Here is a 27,578-nt window from a genome sequence, read left to right on the forward strand (position 1 = left end):
AACTGGTATGCTTTTCGATGGCCCTGTCCATAAACTCTGTGTAGGTATAAGAATTTTAAGTAATTTTCATTTATTTACTCATTATAATTACTTTACAAAGAAAATATATAGGAATGATAGAAATTTTATTTTCATTGATTTCATTTATGTTTTATTTGTACAGAACCTTTACAATAGTGATAATAAAGATAGCGTGTGATGTAAATATCATTATTTCACCTGTATTTAGCACATTGTGTAATAGTACCGAGTAAATATTTGACTGCTACGTTTCATCTTGCTATAAGTAAACATTACTTTGTAAATGCGAAAAAAGACTTTCCTTAAAATATCAGTTTAAAAATATTAAGTACTACCGTTTGTAACTCTCGGTTTTTTGTTTTATAAATAATACTTATGGAATTTTACGGAAAGTCTCGCTACAATTCAAGTTTCTTGACAAATTTTTTTTCAGACATTAATATCTATAAATTTAACTTCTTTTAAATACAACGGTTTGCGAAATATCCTATCTTGAACTTTAATTTAATCAATCGACAGTTTTTAGTCGATATATTGTCTCAACTGGATTTTTTCATTGAATTTTAAATGGGTTACGCAAATAGTGGCGGTACCTACACTGGATTCCACGATCGTTATGTCTCGTAAGTAATGCGAGCTTTGTTCACAATTCAATAACCTTATGAAAAGGCCTAGTCATTCCCCTTCCATAGTGCCGTGTCGCCGTCTAGCTATAGACTCGGGACTTGTATAGACCAGACTGGATTTAACAATAGCAAAAATAAGGGGCGTATTTTATGTATACTTATATTATATGAAATTTAGGCTTTATGATAAGTATTGTTTTAAATCAAAAAATGAAACAACCACCTTTTGTCGCGCTTCTCGTATTTTTTTATTTACAATTTGACGTTTTTTCATTTGATTGCTGTTTGAATGTTTTTTTTTTGTGCAATATATTTATAGTAATGTCGAAAATTTGCTTAAATATAAGTAGGTACATTTATATAAATATATGTCTATGTTAACCTATGTACTAATATTTATTATTCTATACAAATAGGTTATTTTGTGTGCTACTACTATTTATTAAATTTAACTTTAAATGGACACCAACTGTGATATATATTACGGTAGTCTACAAAACGGATCCCAAGATACCACAACACCGCAAACCCGGGCCTGACGGCCTGAGTACCTAAGGGTTAATTTAATTTAGCATAATATGGCATAATAAAATTTGGTCCCCTTTCGATTTTGGATAAGCTAAGATATTTTACTTTGAAATTTATTTTACTTTTGTTATATTCTTAATTTCTTAATATTCTTGTTATTCTTTCACTTTGATTAAAATTCAAAATACTTAACAATGGTTAAGAAAGTTACGTAATTTCGTCGTACGAAAGTTACGTACATTGCGACATAAATTCCATCGATTTGTTAAGTGTCAATCAGCTGATTGGTTCCAAACATTGTATTAATTAGTTAAAACCTGTCGTTATAATAGAATTAGTTAAAACCGGACGGAAAAGAGTAATACATCAAAGATTAAGGACAATTAGTTAACAAGTAACAAGAAACTATTTTATTGCGGATATCCACATCGACGCCGCTTCCTAGTAGCTATTGCCTTTGGAAATAAATACCAATCAAGTTTGTTAGTAAATTCAAAACAAAGGCGAATCGAGTTTGTTGACATCAGACTGATGATCCACATGAACTCGCAGGTGTAAAGTTCGAAACAACCGTTTAGCATGAATACAATGGATCGGCATCGAACGTCGCTTTGCTAATCCGATATGGGTCAGGATAAACATATGATACAGTTTGCGGTAACATCGACGACTTCCGCCCGGCAATACAACCATGACCTAACCGAATGGTTTAGAAAAAAGACAAACTAAAAATCCTACCTTATTAAGGCCGGGATGTTTCAGGTGGTCGAGGCCGGACAGGCGGCTGTTGGACTGGCCGTCTCCGGAGCCCCATAATCCGATACGATCGCGCTCCATGTTGTGCGTGCACTTGCCGGTGCTTGCCGGGTACGACTGCTTGGCGGCGGCGAACGCAGCGCTACTTTTGTCTCGCTGGGCGGGGGGCGCCGGACTCATCGTGGTTTCGCTCCTGGGAAAGCGGGAAAATTTTTCAGTGACACAGATATGAACCACAAAACGCAATGCGGTTTCCGCCGACAGATAAGAGATGGCGCTGGTCCCATGACCCCGCGCTATCGGGCGGGTCGTGAGAAAACGCGAAACGCGAGGCTGATAGCGAAAAAATGTATACAATATAACATTTCTTTCTAGTTTCCATTAAACTGAAGTATAAGGAATTTTTTTATAAGTACATTTTTTACTATTTCTATAAATAAGTAGTTATAAAAAAGTATAATTTAACTTATAAGTCAATAACGATTTGCTTTTTTTAACAGTTTTTACCATTAAATGTAACACGCTTAAGCAATCGCTCAATTGAACCTGTACAACATCTTAAAAGTGAAGTACTTAAAGCAGAAATTTATTAATTTGCGGCATATGTACCAAAACTATAAATAGAATTTTTAACGATTCAACTGTTTAGTAGTGCTAGAAAACGTTGTCAAAAGCGTGAGAATATAAAATTTTCCGTCATAGTCAGTCAGTCTGGGGCGCATTGAGTGCACAATCTGCACATAAATTGCATTTTCAACAGGAACCACTTTATTCCAACTACCATCCTTTTGATATGTAGAACACATACTTCATCTAGAAGAGAGGTAATTCGGGAATACAGCTTAAAAAAATACTGAGGTTAATAATCTAGGCCGGCTATAGAATATGAAATACAAACGATAATTATATATACAATACGTATGTAGCTATATTCATACGCTAAAATCAACGAAGGGTTTCTACTAGTTATCTACTTGTAATTTGTAAATCACTGTTCTCCCGTTAGTTTCATCTATAGTTAGTTTCTATTTACGTGAATAAATAGATACTATATTAATTTAGTTTTATTTAAATTATTTATAATAAACACTTGAAATTATAAATATCACATAATTGTATATTAAATACTTATCTACATAAAGAAATATGGTTGATTTGAGAACCTCCCCTTTGTAAGCAGTCGGTAAAAAATAAATCTGATGTTTAGTCTCACAAGATACGGTAATTTTATTATGTTTTTATGTGAACCGTTTAGAATTTTATGATATCCGTAAGTTTATGAATTTACCGCGAGACGACGCAAATTGATAAATTTGCGAAAATGTGAACGTAAGATAATACAATTCATCTCTCGTTTAAAATCATACAAAAACCATGAAATACTTTATAAATTTAAAAATATTATAAACTTGCGGTTCTGGTTATTTTTCAGTCACGCATATACTTTTAAACGCATGCATTACAATATTTTTATAACATAGGTTTTAACAGAGGTCAGTCGACTCTTGATCAAATGCACTACAGCCTTTCTAACTAAAATTAAACAAATTTAAAATAATTGTACAATTGTCTACAGAGGTCTACGAGGGTCTACGAACGATGAAAAAGACATAAACTGAAAAGTCTACGAGGGCCTACGAAGCTATAAAGCCTACCTAGGGCCGACGACAGGACAAAACTTGCCCCCTTTGGAACAAGGACAGGTCATTGGACGCTAAGATCTGAAAATAAAACGTCTATGTACTGTAAACACTGTGTATATAGAGAGAACTTTTAAGGCCTTTCTGAGACTAAACACCTTTTAATATGAGAATTTTTTCCCCAATAGTAAAATGATTACTGCAAACTCGAAGTATTGAAGTTTGTACGCTAAACCTTTAACCAGTTTCTGAAAAGATTACTAGGTGGAGATTAAAGTCAGTTTTTCGTTTAATTAACTGTACATATTTAATAATACAGTGATTATTTAATACTGCAATTTTTCTACAGATTTGTGGCGAAACTAAATAGATAAATACTGAGTTTTACTATTCAAAACGATAATAAATAAATCAATTTACCGTGTCAGATTTCTTTCGAAGGCTGTTTTAACAGCTTGAGTGATGACTATAAATGTAACAGAAATAAAAAAAAACACTTTCAGCATATGTTTCTCATTCATTTTCAAGTTGAAAAAGAGCTACAGAAAGAATTCATCAAATCTGTTATTAATAGATACATATTATTAACTTTTTAAAAGGAGACCGAACAAACTTTTCTATAAATCGACAGAATAAACAAGCAGATAGTGTATTTGACGTTTGAGCGAAAGGAAGAACTAAGGAAGGATTGTTTTGTTATTTGATGCGAGCGAAGTGCCTCACAAAAACTGGAGTGGTCACTAGAAATGTTGAATGCAAGATCTACTTATGCGATAGTATCCCAAATATCATTTAAACTTAGAATTAAATACGATGTCACATTTAAAATAATTATATTATTACGAGTATATAGAACAATTGAAATAAGCATGACAAAAGGCATTTAAATATAACTTTCATGGCTTACATAAAACTGGTACATCAGTTTACAAAAGTCACGTTTTAAATATTGAGACCAACATGATTGTTAGACAATTGAATATACATACATAAAATCAGGTCTCTTTTCCGGACACGTGGGCAGACACTACATCTTTCTACCTGCCACGATCCCTGCATACTTATTACGCTTCTTCCTCATTCACAACTCTCTTCATGCATATCTAGTCGTCTTTTTGTGGTAGGTACTATTAACCTGATCTGATCTTTTTCAAATTACTTTCGTCTAGGCTTTCCCATTACAACGTTCTTATTTAAACTTCACTTATATATGTGGTATGGACTGTTGGAAACCATTTATATTGAAAAATATAAACTCACCGTTGACTTTTTTGGTAATCACTTGCGCCATTCATTTGACGTGTGTCTAGTTGCCCATTGGATTTTACTTTGCGCGAAAAATATTCCATTTTTGAAAAATAATAAAGAGATCAAAAAATATCACAGATAATGCAAAACAAAAAGTTTTTTATAATGATTTAATACATTATATAGTTGAAGACTTCAGTGAATATTTTTATTATTTTTTAAACAAAAATTAATAATTAAGCCATTGAGCTCTCATGAACTGCAAATGACGACTGTAAGTTTGGATGGTGATCGGTGCGCTAAATAAGAGTCTCATCTTTTATCATTACATATTTACTAAGTAGGTAGTATTATCAATTCAAAGATGAAATGAACACATTTGGTCATGCTATAGTCATACGAAACGATTGTAATTTCCAGATTAAAATGCATGATAGGCTAGGTACATTTTTATTACAATTACTCATTAATATGGAAATGGAAATGTTAAATGAACTGTGGAGCTGTCGTTATTATTTATATTTCAGTCATGAATATCAATTTAAATTTATGAGCCTTCTTTAGGAAAAGCTCTTCTTTTAATTGAATAACTGTGTAATCATTTCTTAATTCATGGCATAGGTAATCTATCAAATTTATTGTTTTGTGTACATATGCTGACTGACGTGAAAACGTACACTTGTTATATCTATGCCGCAAGATACTTTTATACTTATTCCACCTATTGAAAAAGTTATGAGTTTCACTATTTCAGTTTCCAGTAACGGCTATAGGTACAGTCATATTGTATGTTTCATTTTTATATTTCATATTCCACACGAGCCGACCCGGCTTCGCACGGGTAGCAGTATTGATTTTTATACAAACTTTTACCCCCCAATTGTAGTCTTTTAGGGTTGAGTTTTGCAAAAATACCGAATTTCATTCGAATCGGTCCAGCGGCTTAGCCTTGAAAGGGGAACATACAGACAGACTTTCGCATTAATAACATTAGTGAGGGATTGATGATCTTGTAAGAAATAGCCTATCACAATTGATTACTTATTCCGGGGTTTATCTATTTATCAAAATAGGACTGTAAAAGACCACGTAATATTACCGCTCCAACTAGTATTGAGAACATACAGTAGTTAAGTAGCTTTCAGAATTTTTCAGAAAATGTTCTCTCTTTCGGAGTGAAAAATCTTGTATCAGAGCAAAGCATGCGACAATCATGTGCCGATCTCGAACCCGCTATGGGCCGCCAACGTGACCATTGCAGGTCAAGATCACACAAGGACACAGCCAAGCCATCGTCTTATCGCGATATGGAGACAGTACTCTTATTGCGTAGTTCGACAGGGGTTCACTAAAAAGGTTATGGGCGCAGTCTTTTAAAAGAGGAATGTTGTTATTTTATTGCCTTCAAAAAAATAAGAACAATCAGTTATTATACATATATCTAGCGGAAACAGAGTTGACTGTGGGTTACACTTTTTTTTTTTTGCGAACAATCTATGTATTTGTCTGTCAATCTGTTTGATTAGTGTCCACCTTTTTTAGACAAAATTAAGACTGGAAATTGCAGCAATTGATAAGACGTAATATACTTCTATATGTATATGACATTTTTTTTAGTATAAAAAATGGAGGTCATATATCATGCGGTCAGCTCAAGCTAGAACGGCACATGTTGTGAGCATGAGTGATACCTACAGCTATAATATACCTTATCAGTCAGCTGTCGTACACGCGGGAATCGCGATAACGCTTCCACGTACATTCATTGACTTGTTATCAAATTTTAGAAGAGTTGCTGTATTGAATAATTTTGTGCCCGCTCAATCAGTCCAGAAAACCTTTTACTCGTGCATCACGTAGATTACGACGAATGGATAATTCTGCACTTACTAATGCATGGGAAATTTCACTCACCTAAACCGTATGTTCGTAATAGTTTATCACGAAAGCAAAAATATGATAGAAAATTTATTATTGTACTAGAGGCCGCCCGCGACTTCTTCCGCATGGAAACCCTATCAATCCCGCGGGAACTCTGGGATAAAAAGTAGCCTATGTGTCTTCAGCTACCTACATACCAAATTTCATGGTAATCGGTTCAGTAGTTTTTGCGTGAAAGAGTAACAAACATCCATACATCCATACAAACTTTCGCCTTTATAATAGTAGTAGGATAGCATAGTTAAAAGTGTCAAACATTTTCTTTCAGATTTAGATTTAAGGTTTTGTTGGATCAGATATTCTGTTAATCGTGTTTTAGACGATAGGTTAGCAATCTAAATCTCAATCCAGCTGTACGTCTTTTCGAGACTGTCGGCTCTGTTTACCTCGTTAAAGATAAAGGCGTGATAAATGTACATATATTGGACAAAACATCAAAAGAAATAGAAGCTATAAATGTACAATCGCCATGTTTTGCAAGTCGCAAGAAAAGACGGACGGATGGTAATGTCTGTCATTCTCATTGTATGATGAAGCAACATCGCTGTAATGTAAGTACTATAAGTACATGTCTCTCACGTTGTTTTTTGTGAATTAATGTGATGAAATACTGACTTCCTAGCAATGATATTAAAGAAATCATCATGCTCCTGGTGATATCTAGATAGTCTGGTGCGTCTTTGAACGTGATCTTTAGTGGGTAAATCAGTGTTTCACATAAAGCGATTCTCGTCTGAACTCCGCAACCGTTGCAGGAGGACCAACCCATTTTGAACTTAGGTAAACAACAACAACGCTTATACGCCTAAACCGCTGTACAGCTTTAAATAATAACCTTTTTCAATTATTTTTTTTTTAAATAAATCTTTTAATTTTTCATTTGTTTTTAAATCCATTCAAAAGATTAAAAAGATGGATAGAAAAACATGATAGTAAGTGATATTTAAGTATACTACTTACCTGGATTAATGTACCTACCTAATTATGAAGATCTTTCTTTAGATAATTCAGGTAGGTAATAAGTGATGTGTGTTAATTAAAAGAGGTTCTCACGATGTGTGGCTGTGACAAATGAGTCTCATTAGTTGAGCAGACATTGATAAAGTCGACAATTTGGTACCCAAAACATTCATTAGGTAAGTACCTAGACTGAAGTTGGAAATGGTATGGTGGAAATGATCTTAACGAAAAGCAAAAGGCAGAATGTCAGATGTAAGTTTTTATGTTGAAATGTAAAATAATGATGAATGAAATTTATGAATATATTTTTTATTTTGTTAATGAAATAAAATTATAAGTAAGTGCCTAGTTTAGTGCCAAGTGGTGAGTATATTTATTGTTTAAGAAACATTGCCTCCTTTTTATTGACTTCTTCATAAATATGTGGTTATCGTTTCATTGACAAGTCAGCCCCAACCAGACCGCGACTGGCCACAAAAAATGTCTGCAAATCATTTCCACCGCCGACCTTTATTTCGTCAGCCGTAGACTATGCCAAGGAGCCTCGACTTGGTTCATTAAAAACTTATTGGGACAAAACTTGGTAGCAATATGTAATTATTGCCTCTATCATTAGCAGCGAATTAAAAGCAAATACAATCTGAATTGGCCTACCTAATTACAATATCCCAATGAAATTTTTCTATGTGGAAAAATGGAAGTCCATAGTTCTGCCTATCTCAATGGGAGACAGACGTGATGGTCTGTTACATACATATATACCATGTTTGTAGGTATGTATGTGGAAAAAATACAACCTCAAGCATAGAACAGACCTTAAGAATTTCAAATAAAAGGATTACCAAATTTTAGCGATATCCAATTCAATAGTTTAAGCTAGATCTGTTCCAAAGTCCCAATAAAGAAGCTATAGTGAAACTCTTAACACCTAATTCTGTAACATGCGTTTATTTTAAAAAATATTCAATTAACTAAAACAGTGGTAATTAACGCATTACCATCTCAGAGAAACGTAATATACCTACGCAAACCCACCTTCCTTTTCACCTCACCTCGATATGATACTTTTACTTTCCTCGCGACGTCATTATACTGTTGCGGTAAGACCTAATCTAGTATACATACCATAGTATATCTATGTACAATAGTACATGTACCTAGATTACATGTATCACTCTTTTATCCCTTCATTCATTTTTAAATGTACATACATACATACATATGATCACGTCTATATCCCTTGCGGGGTAGACAGAGCCAACAGTCTTGAAAAGACTGAATGGCCACGTTCAGCTATTTGGCTTAATGATAGAACCGAGATTCAAATAGTGACAGGTTGCTAGCCCATCGCCTAAAAGAGGAATCCTAAGTTTATAAGCCTATCCCTTAGTCGCCTTTTACGACATCCATGGGAAAGAGATGGAGTGGTCCTATTCTTTTTTGTAATAGTGCCGGGAACCACATTTTTAAATATTTAGGTATATATATATTCATTCATATCATTATATACTCACGTCTATATCCCTTGCGGGGTAATCAGAGCCGGCAATCTTGAAAGACGAACAGGCCACGGTCAGCTGTTATTTAAATATTACCTACTTAAATTATTCATACATAGGGTGCAAGGAGAAATGTCGGAAACCGGACCACGGGCTCCAAAGCTTTGCGGCGCACAGAGGGTGCAACTGGGACCAAGTGAAAATGAAGCATGTGGTCCAGAAACTTAGTGTATTTTATTACGTACCAACTTATTATTAATATTTTATATTATATTATATATTAACATTTTCACATAATCTTATGTTAGTCTACAATGCTATATATGTGTTTGTTATTACTTTCTCATAGCATAATCAAAGCAGTAAATTAAACCCCGTGCCATTATATACCTACAGGGGTTTATTCGGCACATTCAACGCACTGGTGGTATTTGCTAAGATATAGATACGACTATTATAATAAACGTTATATGAAGTCGAAATATATCACTAATAAATCATCTAAGTTCTGAAGAAAAGAGGGTTTTATTTAATTATACCGAAAAGAACTAACCTCCAGTTCAGAATATCACAAAAACTGCCGTAATGGTGAAAAATTGGGAGACTTATTTATTATTCACCTTAAAATTGGTTACAATATTTTTAGATATCTATAATTATGAATTATGATGTTTTTTTCTAAATACTTAAATAATTAAAACAACTAATATTCGGTATAGGCTTACTTAGTAAGTAGTATACTTAGGTAGATATGTTACAATGACGGGTTCCAAAAGAAAGTTGTAAGTACTTAGGTATAGAATGCGAAAAGCTTTTGGTATTTCCTTCCCGTCGTGATTTTACTGTGGCAAATCACAATCGCAAAACAAAATAAAACCTACTTACATTGAATGTTATCAAAGAGATTGCGTAATCAGGTCCTGCCACCATTCCTACATCATCCATCTTAAACTCGTATGCGTTTAACTTTCTAGTAACTACATTTTACCTATTATACGTACTTATTCACATACAGGTGAACGTGGCCTTTCAGTCTTTTTAATACTATCGGCTCTGTCTACCCCGCAAGGGATAACGAAAAGATAAACTGTATCATAAATATAATACCTAAATATCAATGGCGTGCATTGATTTTTTTATTTCTAGACAAACACATGTATTCCACATTGTTTATTTTTTTACTATTATAAATCATCAAATTAAATAATGTTTACATGCATAAAGATAGCATCCAGACAATCAAAATTGATTATGAATTGTTTGTAAACAGCTGTAAGTCTGAAGTATAAAGTCCGATAGTTATATCAGCCGCTGACTAGCTTTTATAGAAAGTAAAGTCTGTTTTTTATCAGTCTGGTATAATATAATTAATCCAATTATGTGCTTTAAATATGAGAATTATCACAAAAAGGTCTCGATTGTGTAGTTCAAAGTTTATACCGAATATTGGTACATTTTCTGGTTTTGATATGCAATTCACGACCATTAAAATCAACCTTAATAACAATTTTCCTTGCCATTTAAAAAAACATTTAAAAGGATTATACAGTGTGGAAAGAAAACTGCTTAAAGTTTATTCAAGGCAGATCTTATGGTCTGGTTATATATATTGTTGTTTTTTATTATACCTACACAAAATACTTACTAAAAACATTGACTTACCTAATTATGCTTGTTAACAAAAAAATTTGGTATTTGTAACAAACGAGACATTATTTTTCAAATAAGGTATGCTTATAATAAATTTAATACCGTTAATAGGTACTGTGTTTACGTACAAATGTGTCGTGTAAGTTCATGTTATATGTAGTTCAATGAAACATTTGCCTTACAGTTAACATGAATCATAGTTTCGTTTCCGCTTTCAAACTAAAGAAAATTCAAGTAACGGATTGCGATAAAATATGTATCAATATAAGTTAAAACACTTACTGCCATTTCCTTTTATCGTTCAGTTTGACAGATGCGCTGTTTCCCATGTCTAAACACAATTGGTCGATTGATTTTGGTTATATCTATTGTTGGATAAAAATTCACTTCGATTGTTTTCGGTCTTCGAACCACAATCCGAGTAAACGCGACTTGGCCATTCGACACGGCACCGCTTTGTGTAGCACAACACAGGTGAACTGGCTGGCGACCATGACTTTCCCTCTCCTACATTACGGCCTTATGTTGTAGGCACTTCCCTCTGAGAACTATATGTATAGGACACCTTTTTTTAATTGATTAGAACTTATGAAGACAGTCGGATCTGGGCAATACTATTTCGAGGGGTTGATTGCCACATAGCACGAGCACACGAGTAAACATTATTAAAGTACCTTCAATTTTAAACTTTATTACTGAGGTAGGTAAACTTCTGTTGTGTCTTCGCTTGCGTGATTTTCGAATGCTGAGAAAAATTACTCTGAAGATAGGTAAGTAGGTAAAGCGTCTAACTATTGATCTCATAGTGTAATAAGTATTGAAATACTAAATGATAGAATCTCATTTCTATCATTAAGCCTAACAGCTGAAAGTTTGATATGTATTAGTCTTTTCAAAATTTTAGACTCTGTTTACCCCGCAAGGGATATAGACGTGATTCTATGAAATGAAATGATACTTACTATATCTTATAGCGTCCTGATATAAATAAGCTACCATGTTAAGATAATTATATTATAAGAAAGAAGCTCCCAAGAAGAGCCCAAAGACCCACTACGAATTAGGAGTTGATTGAGTTTCTAAGTCACGTAATTCTACGAAACTATCCCATCATCTTCGCTGTCCTTAGTCCTGACCTAATCCTGCTTCCATCATGATTGTTGCATAGCTTGCTTCTCGTAGTCGCCTCTTACATCGGCGCGGCGCACAAGTAATAGCCGCGGACGGAAGAAAGTATTTTCGATTATCAGTAAAATAGGTAATTGTTATTCTTAAGGTATAATAAATAATGGTTACGTAGGTAATAACCGTGAAATTAAGGTATGGTTTATCTTCAAACATGCTTTTTGTTTTGGATAAACTTTGCCGAAGGTACTTAATAAATTTGATGTAGTATTAGATTAAAAAAAATAAATGGGAGAATCTGGACTTATTCGTGGCTCTTTTGGCTGCGCATTCGATGCCACATTAATGAAACTCCCAAAATATAGTGAAGACCCAGGCCACCACAGCCGCATTATTAACCTCTGCCTATCGTTAGAGGCATAAAGGGTCGAACACCCTGACCAATCTCTCCGACGTACTTTTGGGCGTGTGGGAAGACCCGTTGATTATTAGGTTTAGAAAAATCCATCATTCAGCTGAGCGTGGCATTTTAGCCTTTTCGAGATTATTAGCTCTCTCTTCAAGGAATAAAGTCGAGATGTGTACCTATAAGTAAATTTAGTATGTAAAATCACTAAAGTTCTTTGGAAAATAACAATTTATAATCGTAGGAAAACAACCCCAACAACAACAATTTAAAATGTAGTTGTTGGGGTTGAACCGCAGATAGAGAATTTTTCTGCGACGAGTTGTGTGGGGATCGGATTCATGAGGCCTTATTAGATGGAAATCAGATCGTATTCTACATCTCAACATGACTTCAACAAACAGCCTTCGTAGTGTGAAGTGAAGTGAAAAAGAATGTCGATGAAGAATTGATCAATATAATGTTTATTGGCGTATTTTTAATTCCCTACAAACCATGCCCAATCTTTGAATTTAATATTTTACATATTTCGATTTAATTTTACCTTTTTTTCTGTATGAAGTGCATTTTATTTGCGCTACACATTTTTTTGTTGACAGTGACATGTTCTTATTGATTTGACGACGTTGACACTAGTCAAAATTTTAAGGTTATAAATGAATGAACCTTGTAAACAATAAATTTGCAATTTTCGTTTTATGTTCCTTTCATTTATAATTCGATCACAGAAAACAATAATTTACTATATTTAAGAGTATATATGAGAGACATTATTATTAAGTAATATGAAAAAAGAAGGTAAACTACTTTACATTGCCAAATCGAAATGAAAAATATAATTATAAAAATAAGTTATTCTGTTTACAGAGGTTCAGAATATCTTCCTCAATATTTTGAGGGAGGAGGAAGATGTATCTGCAGGCGTCGCCGCTATCAAAACACTGCTTACTGTGATAGAAACCTACAAAGGCAAATACTGCAACAACTTATTATTTTTACGATATTTTATATTAAATCGCTTAGCATCTCAAGATGTCATATTATCCATAAAGAAAATTAACAAAAAAGCTTATGCAACTAAAACATTAATGCATGATTAGTACTTTTATGTTTACTTCAAACAAACATGATTTTTTGTTTTTTCTAAAGTGGGCACTGTAAGAGAATTAGATTTGAACCTCCAATTGGCTGTGGAGGCGATGAGGAACTGTGACCAGCCAGTCACCGCTATCTCTTCAGGCTGTGAACTCTTCATGAGGTTCATAACATTTGCCAAACTTGATGTCAAAGTAAGTAAATCATCAGTTTCAACCTTTGCCAGTGAAAATTAAAGTGCACTCACCAATCATAAAAACATGCTTGATTTTATTCCAACTTATGTATTTCCAATATGCAAACAAAAATTGTTGTGTCATGTGGTTCCTGGCACTAATATAAAAAAGAATAGGACCATTCCATCTCTTTCCCATGGATGTAGTAAAAGGCAACTAAGGGAGAGGCTTATAAACTTGGGATTCTTCTTTAAGGAGATGGTCTAGCAACTTGTCACTATTTGAATCTCAATTCTATCATTAAGCCTTACAGCTGAATATGGCCTGTCAGTCTTCCAAGACTGCTGTCTACCCCTCAAGGGATAAAGACGTGATTATATGAATGAAGGAGTAGTTCTGATCTGGTTATTTTACAGATCTGGTTATTTTAGGTACATTTGCATTTAGACCTTTTCAAAAAATTGTTGTATTTGGTATGTACATTTAGTTTTGTCCATGAGTTGTATCATAAGGCTCCTGCTTGGATGATCATAGCTAACAAACAGGTTGCACCATTTGGCAGGTTATTTTACTGCTAGAAATCCCATTGCAATATTTTATTATGAAAAAAAAAAACATAAAAACAAAAACTACCTATAAAACTGTCTCTCTTTTTTTTCCAGTCATTTGAGGAATGCGAGCAGATAATGCTACAGCGAGGCAGGATATTCCTGGATAAGCTGCTGGAGGCCAGGGGGAAAGTTGCCAAACAAGCCTTGTCATTTATCAGTGATGATTGTGTTAGTATATTTCATTACTGATTGTTTTTTGTTTATTTTTTTAACATAAATCAGAAACATATGGATTGAGTGTTCCAAAGAAAGGTTTCTTGATACCTCTTGTCTTGGACACATAATTGAGTTTTAATTACTGTTCTCATATGATACAGACTTATTGCTAATACTAAATAAAGTATCATAGTTTTATATTTTTGAACAAAAGTATGACTGATAAGATACCTAGCTAAGAACAATGTTGTCAACAAGACTTTTCTATATTTGTATATACGCAAAATATGAACATAATTTTCTATGTGTTTAGCGGCCGTTCAGTCTCCATTGACAGACAGACACTTTGACTTTACTTTTAGATAAACTAATCTGACTGACATATTAATGAAAAAAGGACTATCGAATTTTGACTAAGAGGACGACGAGACAAGACACCTTGAACATCCGAAAATCTGGTTTTATTCTGATTGACCCACCATCAGACCATCGCCTGTTCAATGTGATTCTTAAAATTCTGCCTCTAAGAGATCTCTCAGGGATAAACCCACCTTTCTACTGTATCGTTTCAAGTTTTTGATGTACTCCTTTCAATAAGCAATACAATAAATTATATAGTTTCTTATATTATTGATTTCAGAAAATTCTCACCCACTCCCACTCTAGAGTAGTATTACAAGCGATGTTGGAAGCTGCGGCTGCTAATAAAAGGTTCCAGGTTTATGTCACAATGTCCAGTCCCGATAACAGCGGGTTAGTAAGAAAAAGTATTGTTTAAATTTTTTAATGGATGTTAATCAAAACACTCATGAGAATTTCTTGAAAATACAAGTAGCTTATTGTACATTTTATCTCTTTTCTAAATTATATTAAAATGGGTCCAGTAGCTACTAATTACCAACATTTTTGTTACAAACAAAAAGAAAATCTATTTTTAAAAACAGTTCTCATGGATCATTCGTAAAGGATATGAAACAAGGCTTAAATCATTTTCAGTGTTCTAATGCACAAGAAGCTGGTGGCTGCGGGGGTGGACGCCATCCTAATCCTGGACTCTGCAGTGGGCTACATCATGGAACAAGTTGACATCGTGATGGTCGGCGCTGAAGGCGTCACGGAGAGTGGAGGGATTATTAACAAGGTAATTAATTATACATAAAGTTATGAGTAATAGAAAAAAAATAGATCGTGGCAAGTGGAAAGAGGTAGTCTCTGCCTACCCCTCCGGGAAAGAGGCGTGATTTTATGTATGTTATGAGTAACTACTACTTAGTTATAATAGGCACATCTATACTTTAAGGATTTGTCAAAAGAAACTACATACTAAACATTTTATTTAGTGCTTATGTTAAAATTTTGTGAATAATTTCGACAATAGGTATTTCCTTCCTGACACTGACACTTGGGAATATCCCTCGTTCCCGTAGGTATGTGTGTAAGATATGATCAAATAGGTAAGTATTTTTGTTTAGTGCAAAACTATGATCCAAACATAGTAAGATTCCACTATTAACCTTTTAAGCGCTTGGCTAAATATCAATTGTCGTGCCCCTAGCGCGCCGCTACAAATCGATAAAATAATACCTACAATAAATAAGGAGGAGTAATCGTTGTATCGATAAAAAAAAGTCAAAAAGTTTTTTATGTTTTTATTTAAAATCAGCCTTCTTGTATCACAATCATTCATCTTTAAGGTGAAAGCTTATCTCTAAGTGAAAATTAGTAAAATTTCCGAAATCTAACTTATTTTGACTAATTCTTTGTGAGAGCGAATGGAGCGACCGTTTTAATAATTCTTATGTTTAAAGTTATACTTGTTATTGTCGCAAATCGTATTTTGATCAAGTTACAACTTGTCACTGATAAGTAAATTACAAAAAACACATAAAAATTTGAATTTCGCGGGCTACATCGGAGCTTCTACCTTAAGCTAACAAGTAAATGTTTACATATACCAGTTACTAATCTCATCCTTATGGTCATATTTATGCGACACGCGCGATAGACACCGAAGAAAAGTCCGAGCTGCCAATTACTTATTTTTGTTTAAGTTTTTTCAATGCTTAGAGCTATGAAACATAATTTTAAGTAATTGTTGTAATAAATAGCTCTATTCAATAATAGTTTTAGTTATACCACGAAGTTAATAGGACGATAATAGAACGAAAAAATCATGGATATTCTCTGTCGCAGAAATACGACACGGGCGGTAGGGGCACGGCAATATTTGTCGCATATATGCGACTCGCGCGGTTAAAAGGTTAACAGTGAAAGTCACTCCGAAAAATGACCTAACTTACCTAGATCGTGATTATATGTAGATGAACCCCAGACTCGTTATGATAGAACGCAGCCGAGACGATAACTATTATCATATCTTTCTTCTTAAACTTGCTAAACGAGAGTTTAAGGTTATTAAACACAGACCATATTGACATTTCGATATACTAAATAAAAATAATAAAATGCTTTCCATACAGCTCAGTCTCTAGACCCACTAATTTGTTCTTCGCAGATCGGCACATACGGCCTAGCAATGGCGGCGTTAGAGCTCAAGAAACCAGTGTACGTGCTCACAGAAAGCTTCAAATTCTCCAGAATCTACCCGCTCAACCAGCAGGATCTGCCCATAGAATTCAAACACCTTTCCAGCGTGATCAAATCAGGAAAGGACCTGTCTTCCCAGCATCCCCTGGTGGATTACACCCCGCCCGCTTATATAACACTGCTGTTTACAGACCTAGGGATATTAACGCCGTCCGCGGTTAGTGACGAATTAATTAATTTGTATCTGTAGATATTTAATAAATTATATTTATGTATTTGGACGTTTTTATTAATGTTGTGGTATTATTCATAATATATATTAATATTTATAATGATATTTTACTTATAATAACTTACTTAAAAAAACTGGGGATAAAAATAGTAAACTTAAGTTAGTTTACTATTTTTATCCCAAGTTTTTTTTATTTTCTTTTTTATGTTTCTTCTTATATAGGTATACATGAATTCGGAGCTTCACGAGCAATGCACGCATTAACGTGACGACCCTGAAGTGATGTAATTTTATCAAACAAACAGAATAAGCAGTCAAATTTATAAAATGAAAATAACCTTTTATTAATTCAAAAATATCTGGCACTTTATTGAATATATACGTTAAAATATTTACAATCAGTACTTATAATAGATAACATTATCAACTAAACATTCGGAAACCTTTAGTATTTCTCACTTTTATTTACCAACATAACAATTCCACGCACGACAAGACATATACATACAATATTTCATTATAACTTAGTTATTATGGAAGCACAGTACGACAAACTTGGAAGCACAAATATTTATAATTATCACAAACTCTTATTGCCAAAGTTTCGGTTTTCTAAAACTAAATACAAATAAAACTAATAATCAAAAAAATATTTTAAAAATAATAGATCACTAAGGTTACCTACTTACATACAACTGTTTACCATAATTCTCATGCAGTTTAAAATAAATGATAATAAACTTGTAAAATAATAAGATTAATAATACTAAAACACAAATGAAATACGAACGCATTGTACTTGAAACAATATTTAAATCTAAATATTCTAATTATTCACGACATTTATAGCTACTTAGTATACATAACATAAGAATCGTATTTAAAAAAACCATGACTTAAAACCTTCAACTAATTGTAGAGATCAACAATGCTAAGGTATTCTACATTTTCGTATAAAAATAATGCATGTTACATTTATAATAACAATCGAAATGTTGTCAATAATGAAAATTTTAACAATATAATGTGTAGTAATTGAGCTCTTACAATTAAACAATATCATATCTTATTAATTTCTTAAGAGGCAAACACAGTTTTCATTAAAATACTTATTACAATCATAAATCATAATGGTTCCACAAATTAAAAGTCCTCATAATATGCTTACAGCATTACAAAATACTGAAGTTCATTGATTACTCTTACAATAGCTACAAAATATTTGATTGGCAGATGCACAGCGATTTCAACACAAATAACACTGTCACTTTTCAAATTATGCTATCCTTCGGAGATTTACAATAACCTTTTAAATATTGTCAGTTTTATAGGTATTGTCTTCGGTTTATAAAAAAATTCCAACAAATATAACAAACACTGACATCAATATGTTGCTAGAAAGCCCTTTATTTTGGTGGCACTACAGTAAAAACATGGCATAGTTGGTAGTAAGATCAAAAAACATTTTAGTCGCGCATTTACAAGATGGCGTCGTTAGCACTAAATTAAAAAATTAAAAAAATAAGAAATAAATGACACCCAACATGTTTGAAATAATGTGTTGACCAATACTACTGACCGAGAAGGACGCTTAAAAATGAGCCTTTTTGAATTGCGCATTTGATAAAGACATGATGCAGTCGGTATGACATTAAGTAGGCTACCTATTGTATATGTTGTCTATAAGGGTGTATATTTGATGAAAGTGAGGTCTTTTTTCCGGCTCGTACACCCAGCATCGAAGCATCAACGCGTATACCTCCTCGGAACAGCCTTCGGGCGCCGGCATCCGGTACCCTGAATTAAAAAAAAATTAAAATCTTTACAATTTAATAAAATTGAACGGTTTGACATAATAACCCATTGTTTATTCCAAAAAAAAACTATAAATTTTACACAAATCTATCCGGATCAGGAGAAACAAGCTACAATTCATTTCGTTGTTTGTGTTTTAATACTATGAAAATTAATTTAAAACGAACCTATATAGTATTTCAAAACGTAATCTTATGTGGCGCAATAAAGAGTAAAATAATCTCACGATACTTGATATGCTCATATAGTTAACTGAAGTTGTTTATAGATTACCTTCGTCAATCTTTTCCCTCGCTCGTGAATTGCTCATACCCGCATACGGAGTGTCGCCCTTGGAGAAGATCTCCCACATAAGAACTCCATAGCTCCAGACGTCGCACAATGATGTGTATTTTCCTGTAAAATAACAAAATTAGTTTTATTAGTTCTTATGTTTATCTATTGGCAAAATATTGAGGAGCCAATGTTCTCAGAATCAACATCGCAAGAAAACTATGCTAGAATTATGCATTATTGATTATTATTGATTTGTAAATATTAAGTACATATCTACTTAAGATCATTTTAAATTAAGAATATTACCTATTCTTAGGTCCCGCAGATAATATGATAACGGTGGTCCAACGGACACTCGTCTCATTAACCGCTTTTGGATCGTGCTTACAAGCGGTTTATCGACTGAGATAAATGTACGGTTTGGTAACCAAAACAAACTAAGTTATATCTCACCAAAATTGAGTGCCTCAGGCGCAGTCCACTTAATCGGGATCTGCTTCATCCCGCCCGACACTATATATTCCTCTTCCTCCCTCGACATCCCGAAATCTGATATCTTCACGATGTTATCTTCGCCCACGAGGCAGTTCCTCGCGGCTAGATCGCGATGGATGCAGTTCTTGGATTCTAGGTAGCGCATTCCAGCGGCTGCGTCGCGGCACATGGCTAGCAATGAGCGGGAGGGAAGGTTGGCGGCGCGCGTCCTTAAAAACGTCAGTAGGGAACCGCCTGGAATATTTAATTATAGTTTATTATACTCATATTCCGTTGAAACGAGAAGGCTTAGATGAAGTTATCTTCGTCAAATTGGCACGTTCTAGTAACAGGTCCGATCAAGAGTATCCTAAATAGATAAGTTGCAAAATAATATTGATAAATGTAGATGAAGCAAAATTAGTATAGAGGTTATGGCAAGCGGAATGATGTCTCTGTTAAGAAAAAAGGCCATCGCCTAAAAAAGAATACTAAGTTTATGTTAATATTTATCATTACCTGGCACCAGTTCCATAACAATCATGATCGGCTGCTTCTGTACCGCGATCCCGATGAGTCGTACGATATTAGGATGTTGGTATTGCTTGAGAATGCGGCCTTCCTGCAGGAACGTCCTCTTCTGTTCCTCCGGGAGCGCCATGCGGCAAGTCTTCACGGCCACCTCTTGTCCGGTCGTCTTAAGACGCGCTTTGTACACGTCGCCGAAATTACCCTGTAAGAAACTTCTTTGTTAAGTTCTTTCTTATCTTTGAGTGCTCCCGGATGCATCGCTTAGCCTTAATTACGGTACAATGTTTAATTATTATTCTTCTTCCCAAATAAGTAATATAGGAGGAGGAAATGAAATATATCGATAGTTTACCAGACGTTACTAAATATTTCCTGCCTTCTTTATGGAAAACTTAGAGAATTCTAAAACTTTTTATGAATCTTATATAAAAAGCTTTTTTAACCATTGCTCTGAAAAGACTACCTTCCCATCTCCATAAAATCAAATCAGCAAGCATTAGCATAAGCAAACAGGTTTGTAACTTACCCTCCCGATTTTGTCCAGCAACTGCACGTCATCGTTATTGAGCTCCCAGTTCTCCCTGGGCACGGCCCTTCGCAGTAAAGCTCCGCTCCGGGCCGTGACGGGCACCTCGCTGGTCCGCTGCCACGCTATCAGCTCTGCTACTGAGGGAAATGCCGCGCCTTCAAAGCGGTAGTGACCCTGCAGGATATAATTTTTTTTCTCACGACTAGTATTGCCCAAAGGTTGTCAATAAAGAAATGTAAGAACTAAGCTAGTAAAAGGTATCCCATCAATGCAATGTAATGTGATGTTGGAAATAAAAAGTTTATGAAAGAACTAAATATAGCTTTGAATTCAATCCGTATGACGTAGGTTCCACACGTACAGCACGTAAATTTTCAAAAGAGATTACTTGTTCTTAAACTGGAAAGAGGTGGGTGGATTCGTTATTGATCTTTGAAAAAAAAAAGAGCATGGAATTGTACTAGTATATTCATTTACCTACCAGTGAAAAATAAAATTACTAAGAATTTTATTCATTCGGTAACGTAAATAATTTGCCTTAATTCCGTGTTTAACGAAATAACATGATCGTACAGCAGAATGAACTTATTTTGTAGTTTACGTTTAGCTAAATAGCCGAGATTCATTGATGTAGTGACAGCTGTAGCTCATTGCCTCAATGAAGTATCCCAAGTTTACAAGCCCATCCCACTATTGTCTCTTATAACTGGCACACACCCTAATTTGTTCATCGACACCAGACACAGGTTATCCCCTAAGCAAAAAAAGCAACTTATACCATAAAATAAATTTTATCTACCTCTGGCGTTGTCTGCACAATGAAGTGTTTGTGTTGTCCCCAACAGACGGACAAGACCAGCTGTCTCGCGTGGTTCCTAGTGGTCTCTCGCACCAGGTAGTCCCCATCAGCTCGCAGTAGCCTCACCACCTCCTCCCGGGGAAGAACCCCATGGAACCACTCCTGTTCCACCAGTGAACGCTCGGTTTCGCTCACGCTCACCTGAAAAAGTTAAATTGGGTGGTTCAAATTAAAGATTTTTGATTAGTAAGAAAAGTTTAAGAAATATTATATTTATTAACACTATTTTTTTTTCAATCGTTATCTATTTTATCGTGGACATTAGTAAACAAACTAACATTATAAACCTTACAAACACTACGTTTCTTGTAAGCGTTACGATAAATGTACCTAAATATTTAACCATGTGCAGCAAACGTGATAGTTTTATTTCCACTAACATGAGCATATGCCATTTTCATAAAAACAATGTTGTATCACATTATTCATTCCATTACGTTATCATATCGTTGCAGGAAACAACATATTTTATAACTCCACGTGGATAACTCTGTTGTTAATACGAAATAATTATATTGTGAGTGAAAAGTAACACTTCAAAACCATGCTACGACAAATTCAACGTATGATGTAAAACCAGCACACAAAAGGCACGTGTTATTAAGATCTCAAACAAATACATCTATAAAGCAACCAACAACATAACTAAATACGGCGACACAAAACATACATATTCCTGTTCAAGTTCTAGCTGCAGCTGCTTCAATCGCTTCTTCCTCCGCGGCACGACCACTGGTGGCGGCAATTCTGAATGTGTTATGTACATCGAAAACGGATCCATCCAAATATCAACAGAGATGTTTGTTGTAATAATCAGACCGACACATGATTATCTCTCAAATTTCATCAGCTGATGGAATTACTGGATAAACAGGATGAAATTGACGTAAAACACCGAGACTGCGAAGCGAACAGTCTTCACATAAACAGTGAAACATTTCTGGAACGTCGGCCCGAGTCACAGCTTCACCTTGATTTTGAAATTGAGTTGAGAAGATCGGTGCTATTTTAATTTCATTCGAAAGCGTATTCCGAAGTGAAGTTCGTGCGGTTCACGAGATAAAATTAGCACTGACAAATCGAAGTGCTCGAATATTAGGTGGCCTTTATAAGAGAGAAGCATCATGCATCCTGCAGGATCCATGCCATGCGTGTTGGGAACGCTGTTAGTGAGACTCACCACATTGTTAGAACAAGTATTTGTAATATTGCGTTTCTTTCTCCTGTTTCGGAACACGCTTTTGTTGGGCACACGGCAATGCACATAAACATCTACACTATTGCGCAAACGTCGCTTCAGGACCCTGAGTCGTCCTTTGCGGAGAGCGAGCACTGTTACCGAGTCGGCCGGACCCTCGCTGCTGCTGCGGTAGGTCTTGGGAGGAAGAGCAGGGCTTGAAGGAACGGATTTGCGGCGGAACGGACGTGTAAATAGTTTGAAGAACGGCCTCGGTGGTATTATCGAGTGGAGATGTAACCGGAACGCGTCCATGGACGCTTTGGAGCCGATTGATGAACGGTCCTGATGATTAATGTACAAATGTACGGTGATACCGGTTTACTCCTACTTATCAATAAAATATACAATAACAAATTTGTATGAAGTAGTTTTTTTTATTTTTTAATTACAAATTCATTTACACAGAAACATATAGGAATTGTAAACACAAGCAACAGTAGTAACAGTGTTTTTTATTTCGCATTTCCTAGTATTTTTGTAAAATAATAATAAAAAACCCTGATGTAATTTTCTTTAGGTTTAATGGACAGTTTCTACTTCCATGTACAATTTTAGGTATCATTCTTGATCTTCAAATCGTAAAGTCTTTCCTTACCTGGTTGTCAGCCGAGCTGCCGTCTATATCAACACCGACCGTCTCAGCAGAGAGGTCTGGACAACCACTAGGCGCCTCCTCACAGCCAAGCTCAGCCAGCGCCGACCTGATCATCTCCGCCTGCTTGGCACATTTCCGCTCCGAAACCCTAAGTTCCAGCAATTTCATGGGTTCTGAAGTCGTCACAGGAATAGGTGGCGGTGAATGTCTGTTATGGAAGGTTTGGTTCATGTAATTAAATTGTTGTAAATGTGTCGAATTGAGAACAATTATATTTTAACTTTTCTTTTGACATCGCTATCTATATATATAAAACTCTTCCGTTACTGAGTGACTGACTGACAGACAACGCACAGTCGAAACTACTGGTCGTAGACAGCTGAAATTTGGAATGTAGGTTCCTTGGGATATGTAGGGGAGCACTAAGAAAGGATTTTTGGAAATTCAACCCCCAAGGGGGGGGAAAAGGGGTAAAAACGTTTCTATGAAAAATCTTATTCCTTGGGTTTATAAACTTGAAACTTGGCATGAACACGTACATAGGCAAGTAAATATGTTTGACATTATAAGTTTTTTCAAACTACCCTCCAATCGTGATTTAGGGGGTGCGATTGGGTGACTGATTTATTAACGCACAGCCGAAACCGCTCGGTATAGGAGTCTGAGATTTTGAACAGAGGTTCCTTTAGTAACATAAGTGAGCACTAAGAAGGGATTTTTGAAATGTCAACCCCCAAGGGGGGGAAACGGGATAAACTGAGCCGGGGCTGCGGGAAAGTTCTAACGAGATACCGTGGCCCCGGAACGCAAAGGGCAACTGAAGGAACGAGGTGGGTTTTAGTCAGTAAAAGTCTGACACTCCCTTCCGTTCCACCCAGAGCGGGAGAGGTCATTTGATGATTTCCCATCCTTAAAAAAAAAGACTTTGTATGACAACTTTCAGTCGTCTCTTTAACATACATAATAACATACATAATTATGTACATATATGCATAACATTAATAACATCACGCCTTTAAATCCCTATTTTGTGTTAACACTACCCATACAAACAAACAGGTCAACCTAATAGCCTCACATGTACATATAACTTCGTAAGAATTTTCTTTCAACTCCTAACTACTATACTTCAACTGTCTGTACTGTCGAGATCATTAAAAAACGCTATATATAACCGAATTACACGTGGGCGAAGCCGCGGGCGGAAAGCTAGTTTTCAAATAAAATAGACTAGCTAAAGTATTTCCACATTTGAAAAATTTGTAGGTACAATTTTTTTATTCCAACTTGTAAATATATCACAATCTATGTACCTGAAACTTTTGAACCATCTCATTACATTTGAATAGCCACTTACATATATGAAATAATACTAAAGCTGACGACACAAACTAACAGAAAGTTGACTCACCTATCAATTCCATTGACGCCATTCGTCAACCCGCTGTTATTGTTTTTGCAGACCCCATTGCCTATGATCTCAGGACCCTGTAGCGCAGTTTGTTTTTCCCTGTTCTCCTGAAGTGTAGCTTCTAACTCCGTAAGTTTCTCCTTGAGCCATTCTACTGTTAAATTGTCTACCGTTAGTTGGTTTGGCTGCAATTTCCCACTCGTATCTTCGACTAGACTTTCATCAAATGTGAATGAAATTGGCGTTGATGGGGGTGATCTGAAAAATAGGAAATAGTTCACAATATTAGGGCAATCTTCTTTTTATATCTGACATTCGATTTAGAAAACTAAAAAGATTTTTCCTTCTAAGCATATCAAAATTTCGCGAATCATAATTTTACGATTACATACATACATAAATACATAAAATCACGCCTCTTTCCCGGAGGGGTAGGCAGAGACTACCTCTTTCCACTTCACTTGTCACGATCTCTGCATATTTTCTTTGCTTCATCCACATTCATAACTCTCTTCATGCAAGCTCGGCGGTTTCGGGTACTTTTTTACGATTAATCATATAAAATTATCTCAAAATTAATAAACTTCTTAAGATAGATAATTATCAACGACACTTAAAGTGATTCCCCTTATTGATTATCACAATCATTTTACAATAAATAATCACTCAATCACTTAATAGGTAATAAAGTTGTAAATAACAATTACATTACTCACTTGTACTTTTCTATAAATTCTTTGTATTCGTCCTGCGGCCTGAGGTTCTGCACGTTGGTTTCTATTTTGTTTTGAATTTCTTTGAACTTATCCGAACTGAAATCAGTCCTTTGTACGACTTCTAATAAGATGCCTTTCCTGTTAAAAAGAAGAAAAAAGAATAAGGAACTCGCTTTCCAATTCTCTTAGTATGATTCTGAAATTATAATTTAAAAAAAGTTTTGCAGTGACAGCTTTACCGGGGATGTTCTACATACTCGGCCCACACATTTACATTTAACAAATTTCATAAGTACATTTTTCGCAGAGGGTCGAGTATAGAACCTTAACGAACACCAGTACTACCAGCACTTTTTTAATTCTTACAAATAAACCTTCGTATATATACGACAAACCTGACTGCCTCTTCCCACGTGTAATAAAATGAACCTACCAGGAGGTAGCCGTGGCTTCACCCTGTCGCCTCTGCTGGTCCAACAGCGCGGGCAAAGCAGCCGTCCGCAGCGCCCGCTCGCATTCGGTCGCTTCGGCAAGCAGGAGGACATACTCGTTATGTGCTCTGTGCAGTCTCCGACAAGCCTTGCTGTATTTGTCCCGGGTCTCGTCCAACTTTCGTCCACCGCGGCCTGTGGGACCTGGAATTTTACAATTATATTTTATCCATATAAAACCTGGTTTTTTCATATTTTCATGTGATACCCAGTTTTTAAATCCTACGGTTCAGAGCTCTGGGTGTAATCATTCATTAATATATTTGTTATCATTTTATTCCATTTATATTTTTGACAGTAATAACTTACCTGGGGCAGATTGAAATTCTGTAAATAGTTGTACTATATCCGCTCTTATCCACCATACAAGTTATGTACTTACAATGTAATCTAGTGATTGACTAAAGGTAAGCTTTATTATCTTGACACAGATTATGCTTAAGATAACTAGGATATAAAACGTAAAAATCAACGTCATTCCGCAAGACATTGCAATGCAAAATGTACCGGTTGTGACAGTTATAACTTTATAACCCAGTACATATTTTCGAGATAAATAACTTCCGTGTTTAATTTTTTTCTTCTCTCTTTGTTAAAGCGTTGTCAAATAGAATATTTTTTGGGTCAGCCTACGGAAACTTTTACCAATTATTGTTTTTCTGTAAGTAAAAAAAAGGTGAGAGAAACCCGTACAGATTTGTAAGGACGATTAAAATGAAAGTGGAAAACAACATAACGCTGGCCATCCCTCTTAAAATCAGGCATTAAAATGTATGTAATGAAATCAAAAGTTGCAAAAATTTCACTGCTGGGCAAATAAGTGCTTATACTAAGAAAAAGTAAAAAATTATAAACTTACACTTACATTTAAGGTAGTTCTCCTCGAACTTGGTCCTCATCTGTTTGTACGACTCCAAGCACTTCTGGTACTCGCTCTGCTTTCTCGTCACCTCCTCTGAGAGCTGAGAACAAGAAATAAAGATTGTTACAAACAAAACATTATAAAAGAGTTGATTTCTCAGCAAGTTCCTCAGAAGTTATAAAACTAGGTACTTCTTTATTCATGATACCGGAATACAAAAGATTGCGATTATAAAGTTTTTGGAGCTCATCAAATTAGATCTCCTAAATTAACAATTCTTCTGTTAAGAGGCAATACTTTAAGTTAATATAAAGGTAAGAAAAATGTCAACAGAACACATCACAATAAATACTCAGTGACAAATAAAATGGCTGGTTAAATCATTATTATGTACTGACTGTTGTTAATGAAAACAAGTTTTTAGCAAATAAAACGATAATTTGAGGCTCCTATTATTCAAAGATGAAAAACAACGTGACTGTGGGTTGTCACCAGCAGTTTGAATTGAATATTTACCGCCCACGTATTGACATGTTACAATGCTCGCCATGAACCTGAGCAA

General features: G+C 35.0%; 3 protein-coding genes across 9 annotated transcripts in view; 1 reads left to right on the plus strand and 2 right to left on the minus strand.

The window, feature by feature from the left end:
* The window catches only part of LOC106141633 (NADP-dependent malic enzyme-like), a 33,489-nt gene extending 22,276 nt beyond the window's left edge, over window positions 1-11,213 (minus strand). The window contains exons 1-2 of one of the 3 annotated variants that reach the window (XM_060946023.1): window positions 11,152-11,213; window positions 1,914-2,124 (exon numbers count right to left, since the gene is read on the minus strand). In XM_060946023.1, the coding sequence (XP_060802006.1) occupies window positions 1,914-2,124; window positions 11,152-11,198 (258 nt within the window). In that variant the 5' untranslated portion in view covers window positions 11,199-11,213. Of the gene's footprint in view, window positions 1-1,913; window positions 2,125-3,586; window positions 3,654-4,831; window positions 5,052-11,151 lie in introns of those variants that run through there. The other 2 variants (XM_060946021.1, XM_060946022.1) reach the window with 2 other exon arrangements.
* A 1,836-nt stretch (window positions 11,214-13,049) lies between these two features.
* LOC106137679 (translation initiation factor eIF-2B subunit alpha) lies at window positions 13,050-17,260 on the plus strand. 2 transcript variants are annotated; one of them, XM_060945972.1, is made up of 7 exons: window positions 13,050-13,198; window positions 13,253-13,369; window positions 13,550-13,689; window positions 14,334-14,450; window positions 15,079-15,191; window positions 15,435-15,579; window positions 16,954-17,260. In XM_060945972.1, exons 1-7 carry the CDS (start codon window positions 13,186-13,188, stop codon window positions 17,233-17,235), a joined length of 927 nt encoding a protein of 308 aa, XP_060801955.1. In that variant the 5' UTR covers window positions 13,050-13,185; the 3' UTR covers window positions 17,236-17,260. The 2 variants fall into 2 exon arrangements, with proteins under 2 accessions (XP_060801955.1, XP_060801956.1); XM_060945973.1 differs by having other exon boundaries at window positions 13,268-13,369.
* Window positions 17,261-17,556: 296 nt separating this feature from the next.
* The window catches only part of LOC106137474 (tyrosine-protein kinase Fer), a 33,326-nt gene continuing 23,304 nt past the window's right edge, over window positions 17,557-27,578 (minus strand). Inside the window, exons 3-14 of one of the 4 annotated variants that reach the window (XM_060945974.1) lie at window positions 27,014-27,116; window positions 26,097-26,298; window positions 25,664-25,801; window positions 24,948-25,205; window positions 23,537-23,744; window positions 23,041-23,223; window positions 21,642-21,842; window positions 20,840-21,016; window positions 20,302-20,515; window positions 19,762-20,037; window positions 19,306-19,428; window positions 17,557-19,014 (exon numbers count right to left, since the gene is read on the minus strand). In XM_060945974.1, the coding sequence (XP_060801957.1) occupies window positions 18,878-19,014; window positions 19,306-19,428; window positions 19,762-20,037; window positions 20,302-20,515; window positions 20,840-21,016; window positions 21,642-21,842; window positions 23,041-23,223; window positions 23,537-23,744; window positions 24,948-25,205; window positions 25,664-25,801; window positions 26,097-26,298; window positions 27,014-27,116 (2,220 nt within the window). In that variant the 3' untranslated portion in view covers window positions 17,557-18,877. Of the gene's footprint in view, window positions 19,015-19,305; window positions 19,429-19,761; window positions 20,038-20,301; window positions 20,516-20,839; window positions 21,017-21,641; window positions 21,843-22,371; window positions 22,995-23,040; window positions 23,224-23,536; window positions 23,745-24,947; window positions 25,206-25,663; window positions 25,802-26,096; window positions 26,299-27,013; window positions 27,117-27,578 lie in introns of those variants that run through there. The other 3 variants (XM_060945976.1, XM_060945977.1, XM_060945978.1) reach the window with 3 other exon arrangements.

This window comes from Amyelois transitella, chromosome 10 (genome assembly GCF_032362555.1).
Source record: "Amyelois transitella isolate CPQ chromosome 10, ilAmyTran1.1, whole genome shotgun sequence".
Classification (NCBI taxonomy): Eukaryota; Metazoa; Arthropoda; class Insecta; order Lepidoptera; family Pyralidae; genus Amyelois; species Amyelois transitella.

What these genes read in the sequence shown, in the direction of transcription:
- LOC106137679 (XM_060945972.1), top strand. An exon ending in TGTGATAGAAACCTACAAAG is followed by an intron (nt 13,370 to 13,549) that starts GCAAATACTGCA and finishes TTTTTTCTAAAG; the next exon opens with TGGGCACTGTAAGAGAATTA. An exon ending in GTGGAGGGATTATTAACAAG is followed by an intron (nt 15,580 to 16,953) that starts GTAATTAATTAT and finishes TGTTCTTCGCAG; the next exon opens with ATCGGCACATACGGCCTAGC.